The sequence below is a fragment of the Gallus gallus genome, chromosome 9, assembly GCF_016699485.2.
Source record: "Gallus gallus isolate bGalGal1 chromosome 9, bGalGal1.mat.broiler.GRCg7b, whole genome shotgun sequence".
In the NCBI taxonomy this organism is placed as follows: Eukaryota; Metazoa; Chordata; class Aves; order Galliformes; family Phasianidae; genus Gallus; species Gallus gallus.
This window is the reverse complement of record NC_052540.1, coordinates 3,783,320-3,798,930: the sequence shown is the minus strand read 5'-3', so window position 1 is coordinate 3,798,930 and position 15,611 is coordinate 3,783,320. Positions and strand designations below refer to the sequence as shown.

At 45.1% G+C, this 15,611-nt stretch overlaps 1 protein-coding gene across 1 annotated transcript; it reads left to right on the top strand.

The window, feature by feature from the left end:
• Nucleotides 1–6,414: 6,414 nt before the first annotated feature.
• Nucleotides 6,415–12,944, top strand: CLDN18 (claudin 18). The gene is made up of 5 exons (XM_426691.7): nt 6,415–6,715; nt 10,926–11,090; nt 11,335–11,440; nt 11,762–11,872; nt 12,489–12,944. The coding sequence occupies exons 1-5, from the start codon at nt 6,496–6,498 to the stop codon at nt 12,664–12,666; spliced, it is 780 nt and encodes a 259-aa protein (XP_426691.4). The 5' UTR covers nt 6,415–6,495; the 3' UTR covers nt 12,667–12,944.
• The last annotated feature ends 2,667 nt before the right edge of the window (nt 12,945–15,611 follow it).

The following is a 15,611-nucleotide window of genomic DNA, read 5'->3' as shown; positions in this document are numbered from 1 at the left end:
GGTTGATGGCTCTGTTTGGAAGACAGGTCCTTTGGAGGCACCTCAACTCCCTTGGCCAGGCTGGGTTTCAGGAAGGCTTGTTACAGCTCACTGCACTTTAGGTGTTGAGGCAATGCATTGGGGCTGACTTGGATAGCAATCACATCCAGCTGCACAGTGCACGCGGCTTCCCACCAGAAACACAAATATTCTCAGGACTGGAGAACACCCTTTTCAAGGAGCTGTATCACAACTTAACTCACTGCCTTTCTGTATGGGCTAACAACACCAGACTGGATTTCTCACTAATTCTTCTTTGGTTACAGTTTTTCCTTCCATGGGTATCATTCTCATCCTAGTTGTGCCTAGAGAATCCAGGGCCATGAGCAATTAGGTTATGATAGGATTGCCAGGATTTCCTTCTCGCCTTAATGTACCAAGGAAAGGGGCACTTGGGCTGTTCTACCTACCTGCTCTCTGTGCTTTGACATGATAAGGACGAAGAAGCCAATTATATCAGCAGATACTGCAGAAGATCTGCAAAATGGTATTTCCAAAATAGGAACAAGCACTGTGCATAAAAATGGCTTTGTTCACAGGCGGTCTATCTGTGCAAATCTAACCAGTATAACCCAGTGTGGTTGTGTTCTGAGACACCAGCATGAGGTGTGCTTCATACATGGGGTTATTATCACATAATCCATCTCTGGATTCTCGTTCCCAGCCAATTCCTGCCTGGTATCACCTGCATGGATGCTCAGGACCTTTAGGTGCCAGGGGTTCTGCCCCTGCCAAATCCTTTCCTAAGTGTTGGGATTCCCATTAAACTGCTTGTCTATAGGGTCCACCTACTGGGTGAATCACCAAATGGAATTTGCTGGGTTTATTGTAGTCACTGACAAGAAGGAATTTTAAAAGCCCAATGAATAAAGCACAATTTTCAAATACAATGGTGGGTGAGATCCTGAAGTTGCAGTAAAAACCCTCAGTACTGCTGGGGGATTCTTGCTTTCCCTGACAGTGTGTAGCTATGTAAATATTTGAGCTTTTGTCCCAATGAACTGGTTTCTGCAACACTGCCAGCAGCGCTGCCCTACAAAGTGAGGTGGGTTTTTTCTTTCTTTTTAATGAGCAGGGCTAGCTCTTTTTTTCTGAAGTCCCTCCATGCTCTCCCCCCTTTCCCTTCCTGTTATATATCACCTGACACCACCAGTCTCTGGAGAAGACTGGTGCAAAAATAAGCTCCATGCTGCTGGGCTCCATCCCCTGCATTCACCTGCTCCTATGGGCATCTCATCCCTCTCACCACCAGCAAAGGGCAGCTGTATCCTAGCCAGAGGGGGGCAAAAAATGATGCTAAAGATAAAATTTGCTAAGAAATTATTTAAGTGGATCGCCACAATGTTTATTTTAACCATGCTGTACCTCAACCTCCATTAAACGCCCCTTGCTAACCTCACCGTAGTTAATGGTTTGTCAGCATTTCCATTATAAACCCCTATTTATTATTCTGACAATGGCAATTTATATTGGGAACAATAGTGCTGGAGTGAATAAAAATAATAGGACCCCAGCAAAGCAACGAGGTGACCTGAGTACATCGATGAAGTTTTGGTTTCCAAAGAATTCTTTTTTTCAATCCCTCCCTCCCATAGCAAAGATTAAACTTGTCTTGCCCGTCATCTATCTTCAATTTAGCTGGGAATTTTAATTTCAAGCAGATTGAGGAAAAATCAAGATAATAGATGAAAATGAGAAATAACACGGGTACTTTATGGCTCTTCGCCTTTGCTGCTTGGCTATGAGCAGTGAGTCTCCAGTGAAATATGTCGCTTGAGATCTAAGCCTGTTTGTTCTGATTTTTCTTTCTCTTATTATTTTTTTTTTTTTGCTGCTTGCTTTGGTGTGTGGGCAGTCCTTACTGTGATTGCCTGGAGGACATGATCTGAATTTGAACATAAAGTAATAGGGAAATAGCAGTAGCTGTGCGCAGGTGAAGCTGATAATTTCACCTATTGCAGAAGTCATGCTTTCTGCTAGAAGAAGAGTTTTTCAGTTGCTTACAAGTTTATTAACCAACAGTAATCTGGTCAGTAATCTTCCTCTCGTCTGCCCCAGTCTCTTTTTTCCAGACCTGTTCAGCTAGAGCTGTTCAGCCATTTCTGAAAGGGCGTTTTGTTCTTGAGGCAAAGCCCCTTCTGACCTCCCAGGAAGGCTGAGATAGCTCTTGACTCTGGAACAAAAGGCTGTTGGTTTTAAAAATAAGAATATTTCAGCTTTTCCAAAAGCAAATGTTGAGTCCAAGAGCACCCCATTAAATTTCTGCAGCTGGTAACTGTGACCATGCATCCTTTCAAAGTTCACTTAGACTTGTTATAAACTCTACGCTATCAAGGGACTTTTTGTGTCTTGGATTTGCTTCCAATTAATGTCATTCTGATAAGGTTTTCTTATACACACAACCAACACACGTTTTGTGCCATAGCCCTTGCAAAAGCCTTGCTCCATTTTTTTTTTTTTATTCTTTGGAAATTGGGCAGCCCACTGGCCAAGGAAACAGCCGCTCCTCTCTCTGGTATTGCTTTCTGGTGGACATTGGTTTGGATGGGGACTGCTAATTGCTGTGTCACAGTCCTCCTGGCAATGGCCTCGGCGAAGTGCCTCCAAAGCTCTGCTTGCTGCTTTAAATCTTTTAGCCCAGTTGGTTCATCTCCACTTTTGGAAATATCTGCCAGCAACCACCATAACCAGCTTCACATATGGAGAAGTTTAGGTGTCCCCTTTCCTTGTTGATTCTCAGGAAGGCCAGCCAGCCCTTCTTCTGCCATAGACAGGTGGGCCACATACTTTTGGAGGCTGTGGTCATCAGAAAAATGGCAGGACAGATAGAAAAGGGTGGGTTTGCTTTGTTTCGTTCTGAACAAGCTGGAACTGACTGGCAGGGTGTGAGCTATATTTGCAAATTTTAAAGTAAATATGAGCTGTAGGTGATTTTTAGGGGAGAGGCAGTGATAACATTCAGGAGTCGCAATGGGCCCAGTGAACACTTTTGAGATAATCCAGGGCTGACGCCTGGGTAGATAAAGCAAGAATGAGCTGAAGAGGGGAGTGGTCAAAAAGTAGCCTTCATTTTCCCCACTTTGGTATCCCTCTGTGAGCGTCCCCACGTTCTGAGTGGGGAAAAAACCACGTTCTCTATTTCTTGATAGGAAGCTTGGTCTTTGCAAGAGAAGTCTCTCCATCATGTCCCTTCCTCAGATACTGCTCATCATTACCACATGGCACAGCCAGCCCTCTGACCCAGGCCTTAAGCCTGGAAACTGAACAATAGCCCGTAAGTACTCTCAGAAATATGGCCTGAATTTTGGATGGTGCTGTGTGGAGCCAGGAGTTGGACTCCATGATCCTTTGAGTCCCTTCCAAATTAGGATATTCTGTGCTTCCATTATTCTAACAGGCCCGTGCTCCGAGTCTTTCACCTTTCAACCAGTAACCATAGACATCTATCAGGAGTGGCTGGAGGTGTGTATCAGGTTGTGGTAAAGACAACGAGACATGCTCTACAGCTTCCTGTCACCTAACCATTCCTCAGGCCATGCACTGAGCCAGCAGTTCAGATAAAACCACCAGGTTACAGAATCACAGAATGGCTTAGATTTGAAGGCAACTTAAAGCCCATCGAGTTCCAACCCCTGCTGTAGGCTGGTTGCCCTTCACCAGGTCAGGATGCCCAGCACCCCATCCAACCTGGCCTTGAGCACCTCCACAAATGGGACAACCATAACTTTTCTGAGCAACTTGTTCCACTTCTCACCTGTCATCGGGCTTGGTGCTGGGAAAATGGCACCATGAGTTTCTGGCGAAGGGGATTTTTTCCCTGTCGTGAATGGCTCAGAAACAGGCACGTTGCATTTGGAGAAAATGAGCCAAGAAAGCAGGTTTGTGGGGTTTTTTTTTGTCCAGAATTTTGCTACAAACAACCACTGAGGAAGGTGTTTGTGAGAGCACTGTGTCCCCAGTGTTTAGGAGCACAGTGCTAATCAGAGCACGAGAAATGGCAAGCAGCTAACACTGGGCTGGCTGGATAGCAACATAGGCAATACGCTTAGCAATGAGCAAATAGAAACCTCTCCAAAAAGCAAAAATCCTTCAAACACAGCAGTGTCTGGAGTATTGAGCGTGGCTGGGCATTCAATTGTTACTCAGCTCTAGGCAGCAGCACAACCCTTGTTACTGAAGACGTTTGCTCAGCTCCATTTTCTGAGGGAGAACGTGCAAGAAGCTGACAGAAAATGTGTAATCTTGCTCTGGTTACATCTCTTCATAGCCGTGATTCAATTTCGGCCCTCAAAATCAGAGGCAGATGGGTTCATCCAGGCATTTTTGCACAACTGGAGGCTATTGGGGATAGTCCTGTGGTGCTCCTCCGTTCTGTGTACTTTTGAAGCCCCTGAATGATGATGATGAGAAATAGCTATCCCCCATCTGCTGGATAAAACTGCATCCCCAGGGATAGGTTAGTGAGCCAGCACTGCCTGATGGCAGACTATGAGGTCAGGGCACAAATAAGGACAAGTAGATGGATTGTATGGAGTGGGAGATGGGACTTGGGGATGTGTAATGGTGGAGAGAAGGAGGGAATTTTCTTGTTGGCTCAAATTGCCACTCCAGCTGCACTCAGCTGAAACAGCAGAAAGGGTCAGAGGAAGGAGTGGTTGTTCCCCTCCCAGCAAAGCAAACACAGGGACATGGTGTGCAGGTAGGCCACTCCACCAAGGGACTGGAGCTTTCCCTGGGAAAAATATCTGGAAAATATTATTGATCCTTTGCATTTCCCCCACTTTTTTACACCCCATCCAAAGGTTATCTTTAACTGTGACCAGACCTTTGGGCCTTTTTTTTCCTTCTGCAGCCCTAAAAGCTGTTGTATGCAAATGCTGCAGGGTGACAACAACCTTGAGAGCAGGAGTTATGCTCAAGAGGAATGTTGGTCATTGAGACATGGTTTGAAGCATGGAAAAAAAGCAATGTGTGCTCAAGGTAGAAAGATGAAGGCATGTTCTGGGCTCAAGGTAGAAAGATGAAGGCATGTCCTGGGACCTGAAGGAGAAGAGAAATCCTTCAGACTCTCTGGGGAGCAGAGGGATTGGGTTCACAGCCCTTTTAGGCTGATGCTCAGGAGTGGGAACAGTAGGATGAAAGAGCATCCTGTGTCCCCACCTGTCACAAGTTGGGGTAGAGAGTTGGCTACTCTGCTTGTTTTAGCCCTCATCATCCTTCTGGCTTCCAGCTGCTCCCAGGCCTGATTTTTTTGTAATGAGTTAATTCATACAAAGTGTGTTTTTGAGTGTGCCCACTCATTTGCTGAGAAAGAGCAGCTCCTACCATCCCTGGCTCTTGAGTGCTCATTTCTATGTTTTTTCGTTCATGCTACTATTTTTGCTGGTAACTTCTGACCTTGAGGTGTGATGGAGATAGCTCTTCCCCTGTTATAAATTTGCCAAATTCAGTGGAAATGGCTAAATTCAAATAAAATTTCTGGAAGAAATGACATCTTTGAACCTCACTGCATTCCACTGATAGTGGAGTAATACATCTCCATTACAGTGGAGATGTATTACAGCCCTGAGCCCAGCACTTGTCCAGTGTGTGGAAAGATAATAATTTCCTAATTCTTCTATCCCCTGCCCCATTTTCCAGGACTACTGCTCCAGCTAATGTAGGCAAGCACCTATAAGAACACTCTTTCCCTTTGTTCTTCCTTCTTCTCTTCCCTGTATGGGTTTCATTGGGCTGAGTGATGGGTTTTGAGGACATGGATGAGAGGAGATGAATGTGGGAGCTCTGCTGGGTCTCCTGGGGTTCTTGGCTAGGTGTTGTGGGCAGCATTTGAGGTGAAGTCAGCAATGCTCATGGAGGCTTCAATGAGTGGTGATGTCTCTGGTAGCCCCATGTCCTCCCACAGAACTCACTGCCAATATCCCTATCTACCACTGTGTGTGAATGGCAAGCCATAGAACATTCCCTATCTCAGCCCAATACCAAATTTACCACTTCATTGCCAAAGCAGAGAGCCAAGAAGGAGGCAGCCAGGGCTATAGGTGCTGAGGTCTCCCAGCAGTGCTCCCCTTCCCTCTGCCCCTCTCAGTGTGCTCACACCATTCCAAGCACACAGCAGGAGCCCGAGAGGCAGCGGAGGGTTTTGGTGAGGCACAGCTCATGCTCCAAGTGAATTTCCCAACACTTGACCGAGTGTGGCCACTTAGCCAGGGAAGGACAAGCACTTCTAAAGGACAAAGGCTCCTATCTCAGGCCCTGCCAGCACAAACCGACAAACCGACCGAGAGTGAAACTGGACTATCTTGCAAAAACACTTTGAGCAAACACACCGCTCAATGGAAAGCATCTGATAAGGGCTGCTGCACTTCTGGCGGTGCGGGCAGGAGGACTTCGGTGCTCCCATTAGGTCTTTGGCTTTGCTGGGGCTGTCTCACTCCTCTCACCGGGGGAGACGCCATGTCCACGACCCTCTGCCAAGTGATGGGCTTCCTTGTCTCGTCGCTGGGTGTTGTGGGGTGCATCATGTCCACTGCCATGGATATGTGGAGCACGCAGGACTTGTACGACAACCCGGTGACGGCCGTCTTCCAATATCAGGGACTGTGGAGGAGCTGCGTGCGGCAGAGCTCTGGCTTTACAGAGTGCCGGCCATATTTCACCATTCTTGGGCTGCCAGGTAGGGCAAAAATGCATCAGGTTGAACCCAGGAGTCGTTCTGCACCCAAAAACAAGAACAGCTATCTTAAAACACTATGCAAGGAATAAAATTTCTGGGCTTCTCAGTGTATGAGCATAAAAACATGTGAGTATTTGCTACTGAAATAATAGCTTTGCTTGGTGCAGATTACAGCTTGTAGTGTACGTAGGTGATCTCTGGATGAGTGCCATGGGATTTGACTGTTACTGATGTGAGGATACTTAGACCTGTGGATATTCTGTCCCTTTAAATTGAAGCAGAAGGAAAGCAGCTGTGTGCAGTTCTTGTGTTGTTATCAGAATAATATGTTCTACCAAAACCAACTGAAATATTTTTTTTATAACAAAATCACAGAAGAAATCTGCCTCTGGGCAGAGTAGGAAGGACAAGGAGTGGAGAGGTGTGTTCAGATTTTACACTGAGTTTTATAGTGGTTGCTGTAGTAGGTTGTAGAAGGGTACTACTTTCTATATTGCTTGCTATTTTCTCCGTGTCGTGTTAAAAAGGAGCTGTTTTCCCATATCACTGCCTTTGAAGGTATCCTGTGCTCTTGAGCTGGTCGTGTGCCATGACAGCAGCCAGCTTGGCTTGCCGTGCCTGCCTCCCCATGATCTACTGCACCTGTACCCTGCCAGTGAGCGATGAATGCAGGTCTGAGAGTGGTTTTCACTCTTGGTGCAAGCAAGCACCATTATATGTAGGCCTTTTGCATCTACTGAGTGGTGTAGAAGAAAACAGAATGCAGGCTCTCAGCCCCATATCTTCATGGCTGCCATGGTCAAATGCTTTGTTGAAGACCAAGGCACTGGAGACGGTTGTTCTACAGCAATAAGGAAATGTGCATGATGGTCACAGGCATTTTCTATTGTGCCATAGAGCTATCTCTTTTATCATCTTTCTGTGTCTATTTACTTGATGAGAACCATAAAACATAAATAAGGAATGGCCCAGGTTGAATTTGGCTAACTTAAAAACCTCATTTTTTCCCTGTGTTTCAATATTCTATTTATTATAACCAGTCATACACTTACTTTTCTGCCTTTGTATTCTGCATTAGTGATTGGCGATGTTAGTTTAGTTGACCTTAAGGTGCTTTTTACCTCTCCTACTCACAGCAACATTGGGGGAAAAGACAGCTCTCCATTTCCACTTGGGACTAGAAAACATATATTCCAAATTTCATGTTTACTTCAGTCAACGGGCTTGAGTTGGTACTGTTTTCTGTGCACGCTTCCTCTTTGTGTGGAAATTGAGTGTCCAAATGAGCAATCGTATTTGTGCAGGTATCATACACAGTTGTTCTATCTCATGCAAAATACATATGTAAAGAGAGGCAGGTCATTTCCATGCTTAGCTCTAACTATAGGGCAGTATGTGAACTCATGCTCCTGGTGCAAACTTTTTCCTTGGTCTCCTATTTTGTTTGTCTGAGACCTTCCACTCCTTCCTTCTATCGGAGGTCACTGCCCTTTGAAAGCAGCTCTGCTTGGAGGACTTCTGGTGGCTGCCAGAATCCACTTGACATTGCTGCGCTCTCATTACGAAAGGCCCTCACTTTTGGTCCCGTGATCCAGGTGAAGGGGTTTTAATGCCACAGCAGAGCTGGGAGCACCCTCTTTTCCTTCCCATCCCTCCAGCAGAGACGATGTACACACCAGCCTTGTGGCACTGACATCTTACATTGAGGAGATACTGCCAATTGCTTTGCACTGCGTTGTGCCCCTGCTGTGTCCCTCTCTTCTTGCTTTTCACAGCTGCAGATTGCCCATTTTCAATTGCAATCCATCACACTTGGTCTCTGGTGCTCCAGAAGTCCTGTCTCTGCAGGAGGTGCTTGACCTGTCCGTTCTGTCCTTCCAGGCACACTCAAAGCACTGGGAATATCTCTACTGGAAGCCCACAATATCTGTGAGGCCTTGGCTTAAGATCACCTTTTCTTTAAGGGTTCAGACTGCCGTAGTGATGGTAGGTAGAGACCATAAGGTCTGTTGGAAACAGCCCAGGAACATAAGACTGTCTCAGGGACATATCCTGAGGGCTACAAGGACCTTCCATCAGGATTCATCGTGTCTACTTTGCCTTATCAGCCGCTACTGCCCGTCCTGAAACCAAAGCAATTGGAAAGAACTTTAAGTAACTGTAAAGACAAACGAGTATTGTGATTTTCTTCTCTTTACAGCTTTCTGTTCTGCATCAGGTACAGCACGAACACCTTTTGAGGGCTGATAAGGCATATCCGCCAGCTTCTTGTTCTCCAATGAATAATAACTAGTGAGCTCGCACCTGGGGGCTGATGAATGGGAGATTGAAAACCCCAGGCTCGTTAGCACTCGTTATCAGCTGATAAGGGCAAATTGAGTCATAAGAGCAGCAGCCCCAGTGGGACTGCTAGGTGGGAAAAAGTAATGTAGTTCCAGTTAGTGGCTGGTTCTCCATTCATTCTGGCACCAGCATGGTTTTGCTTAGGCTCCTCCATAAGCAGGGAGGCACTGCAGCAACCACCTTGCCATCCTAGATAGAGTTTATAAACGTTTCCCTTCTCCATCCTTTTGTAAGGCCAGTAGGTCTGCTCTCCTGCACCATCTCATCATGCTCCAGCTGGGGAACCTGATACAGTATGCCTGGGTGCTGCTGTCCTCCTGTCCAGCCCAGTGAAAGGGGTGATAGGCAGGGTTATCACAGGTTCTGGGGATGTGTTGCCTGCCCCTATCCATCACTCATAAGCTTTCATCATCTTTCCTGAATGGGCATGGAATTTCAAAGCTGAATCTGGGGTCATGAGAGCTCATTGGAGGAAAAGAACAGGCTGCAAAGTATTCTGGCCAAGTCACAACAGCCCTTGAATTAGTTTCGATAGCCCTCTCCCAGTGCTCTGCCAGCACTGCCGCCTTTCTGTCTCTGCCAGGCCGGGGAGTGCTGAATTGCAGGCAAGTTGAGATATGTGCCACCTTATTAGAAAACTGTCCTGCCTGGTCTTTCTCCTTCACTTCTTCATTTTAAAAGGTTCAAGTTTCCGTTTGTTTTCCCCTTTCCTTTTCTACTTGAGCCAGGAGGAGGCCTGGGGATGTGGTTGCTGCCTTTGGTCTGATGGTCAGCAGTGTTCATGAGCATGTCACGTCAGCATCACAGCTTGCCTTCAACCAAGCAATGCCACTTGGATGCTGTGGTCATTGCCAAAGCATTGTAGCTATCCCTTGATCTACATGCAGTGTTTTTCAGGGTGGTTTTTTTTTTTTTAATATGTTTGTTTTTGTCTCTTGTGCCATCTATTTTACTGTGGAGGAGGAAAACTTGGAACTCTACTTCACAGGGTGGTTGGAAATACCATGGATAGCTGGGTGGAGCTGTCTGAGCTCATTGCTGCTTAGGGAAAACACGTGCTTTCTCAGTCAGTTCAGTTACGAAACAATTCCTGCTTTTTAAAAGGGGTCAACCAGGCAACAACACAGCAATAGTGTGATATATGTTACAGGTGCGGCAGAGATGCACTTAAGTACGGGGACAGGTAAAATAAACAAATCCTTACATATTAAAACCATAAGGTTTCTATTCCACTTTGAAATGCAGGCAGAAACTTGTGACATTCCCAACAATACAGTTTGAGGCTCTTTCAGAGTTTAAATAAGGGACCTGATATAATCCTGCAATGTTAGATACCCATTCTCACACTGAGAATTAATAGGAATATCAGCATCTCTTTAGCAGGGCTCTGTTGTGACAGGACAAAGGGAAATGGTTTCAAACTAAAAGAGGGGAGGTTTAGATTGGACATAAAGAAGATTTTTACAGTAAGGGCAGTGAGGCACTGGCACAGTTTGCCCAGGTTAGTGGTGGATGCCCCACCTCTGGAGACACCCAAGGTCAGGCTGGATGGGGCTCTGAGCACCTGATGGAGCTGTAGGTGTCCCTGTTCAATGTAGGGGAGTTGGACCAGATGGCTTTTAAGGATTCCTTCCAACTCTAATGATTCTACGATCTTAAGATAACTTAGACTTTCTCTTTTTTAGTAAAAAAAAAAAGACCTGTTTTCAATGGAATGGTGTTTGCTTTCGGCAAGTCAAAGTATATTAATGTTTTTTTTTCCTTTAACATTTTTATTTTTATTTTAAAATAGTCTTCAAAAGCTTCCCAGCCTCCAATGAGTCTCACTTCACTTGTTCATCATGGCTCTGGTTGATTTGTTTTGCAGCAATGTTTCAGGCTGTGAGGGCCCTTATGATCGTGGGTATCGTCCTGGGCATCCTTGGCCTCTTTGTGTGCATTTTTGCTATGAAGTGCATCCGAATTGGCACCATGGAGGATTCTGCAAAAGCCAATATGACTCTGACCTCTGGCATCATGTTTATTATTGCTGGTAAGTTGTGTCTTTCATGCACAAAGCATAGTGCCTGAAATTGAGGACTGAGCAAGGCTTCATGCCCCTCTGGTTACAGGCCTTTCTGCTGGTATGAGTTGGATTTTTGTAGTGTAAAGTTTTGTTCTTTCTTCTGTAGTGTGAAAGTGTGGAAATTGTTGCAGAAATGCAAACGCTCTGTGCATCTCAAAGAACCAAGGTTTGTGCTATGTGGATCTCAGACCACCTTTCTGTCTGATCCCAGGTCTGTGTGCCATCACTGGAGTGTCTGTGTTTGCCAACATGCTGGTCACAAACTTCTGGATGTCCACAACCAACATGTACCAGGGAATGCAGAATGTCCAGAATAGGTAGGTGCTCATCTGACTCAGGATGAGACAAAGGAAAAACGAACACTGGGTGCTTATTAGTCTGGTTCCAGGACATGGAAGATTCAATGAGTCTCTGCACTCGAGATAAGGATAATTTGTCCAAGAAAACTGACTGGGATGTCTGCATTTATGCAGCTCGAGAAGGGATTGGGGATCCCATGAAGGACCATTCTGCAGGTGGAGCTGTGTTGATGGGATCTTCAGCAGGGCCAGAAGGAGAGAGAGAATTTTCAGTGTGTTTCAGAAGAAATAGCCTGGACCACTGTCACAGCACTAATCAGGCACATTGCTGTTTCGTAGGTACACCTTTGGCTCAGCCCTCTTTGTTGGCTGGGTGGCAGGCGGCCTGGCCCTTGTGGGAGGAATCATGATGTGCCTTGCGTGCAAAGGAATGGTTCCAGAGGAATCCCGGTAAGTTTGGCTGTGGTGGATACAGGAAGGTGCTATGTGGAGCTTCGGATGTCAGGATAGCAGGCGTCCATCACATCAGAAGACAGGTCTAGGCACAGTGCCCTCGTTGCAAATTTTATTGTGATGATACATCTGCTTGCCTTGTATAATGGGTCACAAGTGGCCATTTCTCTTCCTTAACTGCGTGACTTGAAAACAAATAGAGAGTAGGAGAGATCGCCCTTAACATCCAATAAACTATTCTAACATTTGTAATGTGCTGGCCAAGTTGGCCCTACTAACAGCAGCTTTGACTGCAGATGGTGTAACAGATCACCATCAAGTGAAGATTGTATCAGCTGAGCTATGATTTACTTCATATAGGGCTTTGGACACCTACACAATTGGTTATTGCAAGCAAGTCATCCACTCAGATGAGGATTTACTCAAGAAAGTAGAAGTTTATGAGAACACATGAAAAAGAGCCTTACAGCATGTCATTACAGTCTGGCTCTGGGCACTGAGTGATGATACACTACAAAGTTGCCTGAAATCCATCATCAAATGGGAACAGAAGGTGCAACACTGGGTAGTCACAGGGCCTCCAGTGGCTAATGCCATCTTTCCTGTCTTTCAGGTACAAGGCGGTGTCTTACAATGCATCAGGACGGAATATCTCCTACAGAACAGGGCCGTATAAGGCTGGTTCAGGGTACGAACCTGAAACGAAGACTAGGAAGGGTCCAGGGTATGAAGAAGCTCCTCGGAGTGAGGATGCAGGACGCTCATACCCTTCAAAATACGACTACGTCTAGTAGACTTCCTAGGCTTGAGATGTGCTGTATTTTATAGAACGTTTTTCACTTGAGACACAAAAAGTGTACACGAATAAGGCAGTCTGTAAATAGGACTTTATTTTCTATTGTTTTTCTCCTACTCAAAAGCAGTACCCTAACCATGTTTCTTTTATTCTTCTGCCTGTTGGCATACCCATCATGAGGAGGCCTGTAACAAAAGTAATGTCTTTTTCTGTTCTCAGAATACAACTGTTTCCTCATCTTTTACATATAAACTCTGACAGTCGGGACCAGGATTCTGCCTTGTGCCATCTACTATTTCTTCTAATAGGTTTAAATTCTCATTACTGATGACCCTGATAGAGTTTGTAGTCCAAACACAGTCACTTGGATGCCTGTGGCTGAAAAGTACATAATGATGTTGCATACAAAAAAGCCTTAAGAAATCAAGAAGTTAAATCACACCCATAATGAAAAGCAGAAATTATGATATGGAAGTCTTGTTATTTTGTTATGTATTGGAAGAAAACTCAGCTGTGTCCCTTTGGCTATGGCCAATGCATACAGAACCAGCAGTCATGGCATTTTCCTCCCTGGCAGCATTCCTAGTCAGACTCACCTTTATTTTGCTGGTGGCACTACAGTGCTGATCTGCTGTGATATTTAATCTGATTTATGTTACTTAGACATTTGCTATTACCTGTGATACCAAAGTGTATTTATTTCTTCTGATCTCATTGGGGAATATATATAATCCATTGTTATTCCTATGCTAGATATTTGATACAATAGCTGAAAACCTCTGTGTGTGACCAGAGTTCCTGCAGATGCCATCATTAATGAAACCAGAAGAATTTCTCATTTAGAATTAATTAGAGTTACAATTGAGCAGGAATCCCAGGGAGCATTAGATGTGAAACTCTGCACTAACACTGGGACTTTCTTGTGTTAATTCTCCTCCAAATGATGTGAAGATTAGGTCCTTAGTGAGACACTGCCTCTTCTGGCCAGCCTGCAAGAGAGGATGTTTATTGGAAGGGGTCAGAGGAAGAGACACCAGAGCTCTAGGAAAACATCTTGGAGGAAAGGGCACTGAGAGATAACTTAAAGGGAAAAACAGGTATCTGAAACCTCAAAAGCAGCCTTTTTGATAGACTTCTGCAATGGGTTCCTGTCCCATTTGTATCAACAGTAAGTTCCCGGGAATTTGCTGGCAGGTTTGATTTGGCGAAACACTGATATTCCCTTGGGTTGTTCACACTTTGGAGGCATGACAGGCAGAGCTGACCATTCCCCCAGAGTATGACCTCTGGTAGGTCTCTGTCTCCAGTTAGCATCTCCTATGGCTTGTGGGACAGCAGAGATGGGCTGTCCTGCTTAACACCATTACTCCCAGTGAGCACAGTCCCGGCCCATCAGCTCTCCATCGTTGCATTGAGTCATCTCCAGCACAGGTGCAGGAGAAGAGAGGAGGTTGAAACTCAGGCAGCTCAGCAAGAGGGGGAGGGAGTGACACAGGCAGCATAACCAGTGTGTGGAGAGATGGGAAGAGCTTCTATCCAACAAGGAGGTCCTGGCCACAACAGAACCCCAGCAAGACTCTGGTCCTTGCTACTACCTGGGTAAATAACTGCCTCTGCTGGTGTCAGTGTTGACTCCTATTCAAACCAGCAGAACACTTGTTTTACAGATTTTTTTTTTTTTGAAAGGATACTGATTCAGTTGTGCAGAGGTAAATCCTGTCCTCATTAGAAATACTTACTCTTTTAAGTGGATTTTTTCCCCTTTTCACATTATAGACTTAGCTTTTTTTGCCTTTTATTTGCATGCTGGATTTTTTTTGTCTTGTTTTGTTGGTTGTTTTTTTTTTTTTACTTGGATATTAAAAATAGAAAATGCCTTTATGACCTCAAATTGCTGTTTTCATTTTGTCATGAACAAAAGCTGGCAGCTTTGCTGCTCAGCTAAACTGGTATGATAAACTATGTAGGATAGTTGGTCAACATCTGCCCAACTTCAAGGGTGTAATTAAACACTTCTAAATACCTCATTGCTCTTAGGAGGGCCAAAAAAAAAGAAAAAAAGGCTGGTATGCTCTCACTTCTACCAGCTTCTACTGGAAAGGGACTGAAAAGCACAAGAATGTTTAATTTAGATAGGAAACGCTTAAGTGGTGCTTAGGTGGAGGTACACAAGGTAATGAAAAATGCAGAATATCCAGGGGAAAAACAATACTTTTCTCACTAAGTGAAAGAAAGGCACACATGTAAAATTACAAGGATGCAACTTTGAAAGTTAGATTTTATTTTTATGCAATGCAGATACTCTGGTAAACGCATCGAGCTGACTATATCTCAGCCTCACTTAGATGTGAGCAAGCATATAGATGACAAGATTGCAGGTAGGAGCACTATGTGGAGTGACAGAGAGCTGAAACACAGCTGGTTCCTCTGATTCCTGCCCTCAGTAGATGTCTAATCTTTCAGCACCAGTTTTCATTTCCTTACCCTGGCTGAAAACGGTATCAAAAATGTTAATACAGTGAACTCCGCTGGATAAATCAAATCCTGAAGATGAGACTCGTGTATCTGTGAGCCTGTTTGTTATAGAGCAGCACCCAATATGATGGAAGCTCCCTCTCACTCCTGAGCTAGCCAGGAGGGACCTGGTTTCTTGGTGGGTACCACCACGAGTGGTGATCTTTGTGCCTTGAGGGAGAACCACCACCCGTAGCCACGGGGCTGCCTCTGCTCAGCAGAAAGCACTCGGGGTTTTGCTGCCTTGGGAGGCGGACCCAAATATCTCCTTCTGAGCAGATCTGTCTCTTGGAAGCACTGTGGCTAAAGACATGTGCTAAGGGAAAGCTTTTGGTGTTTGGTGAGAACAAAGTTCCTGTTTCCCAGCTTTCCTCTGCAGACTGACTGGCTAAATATATATATATATATATATGTGCTGAAAAATTT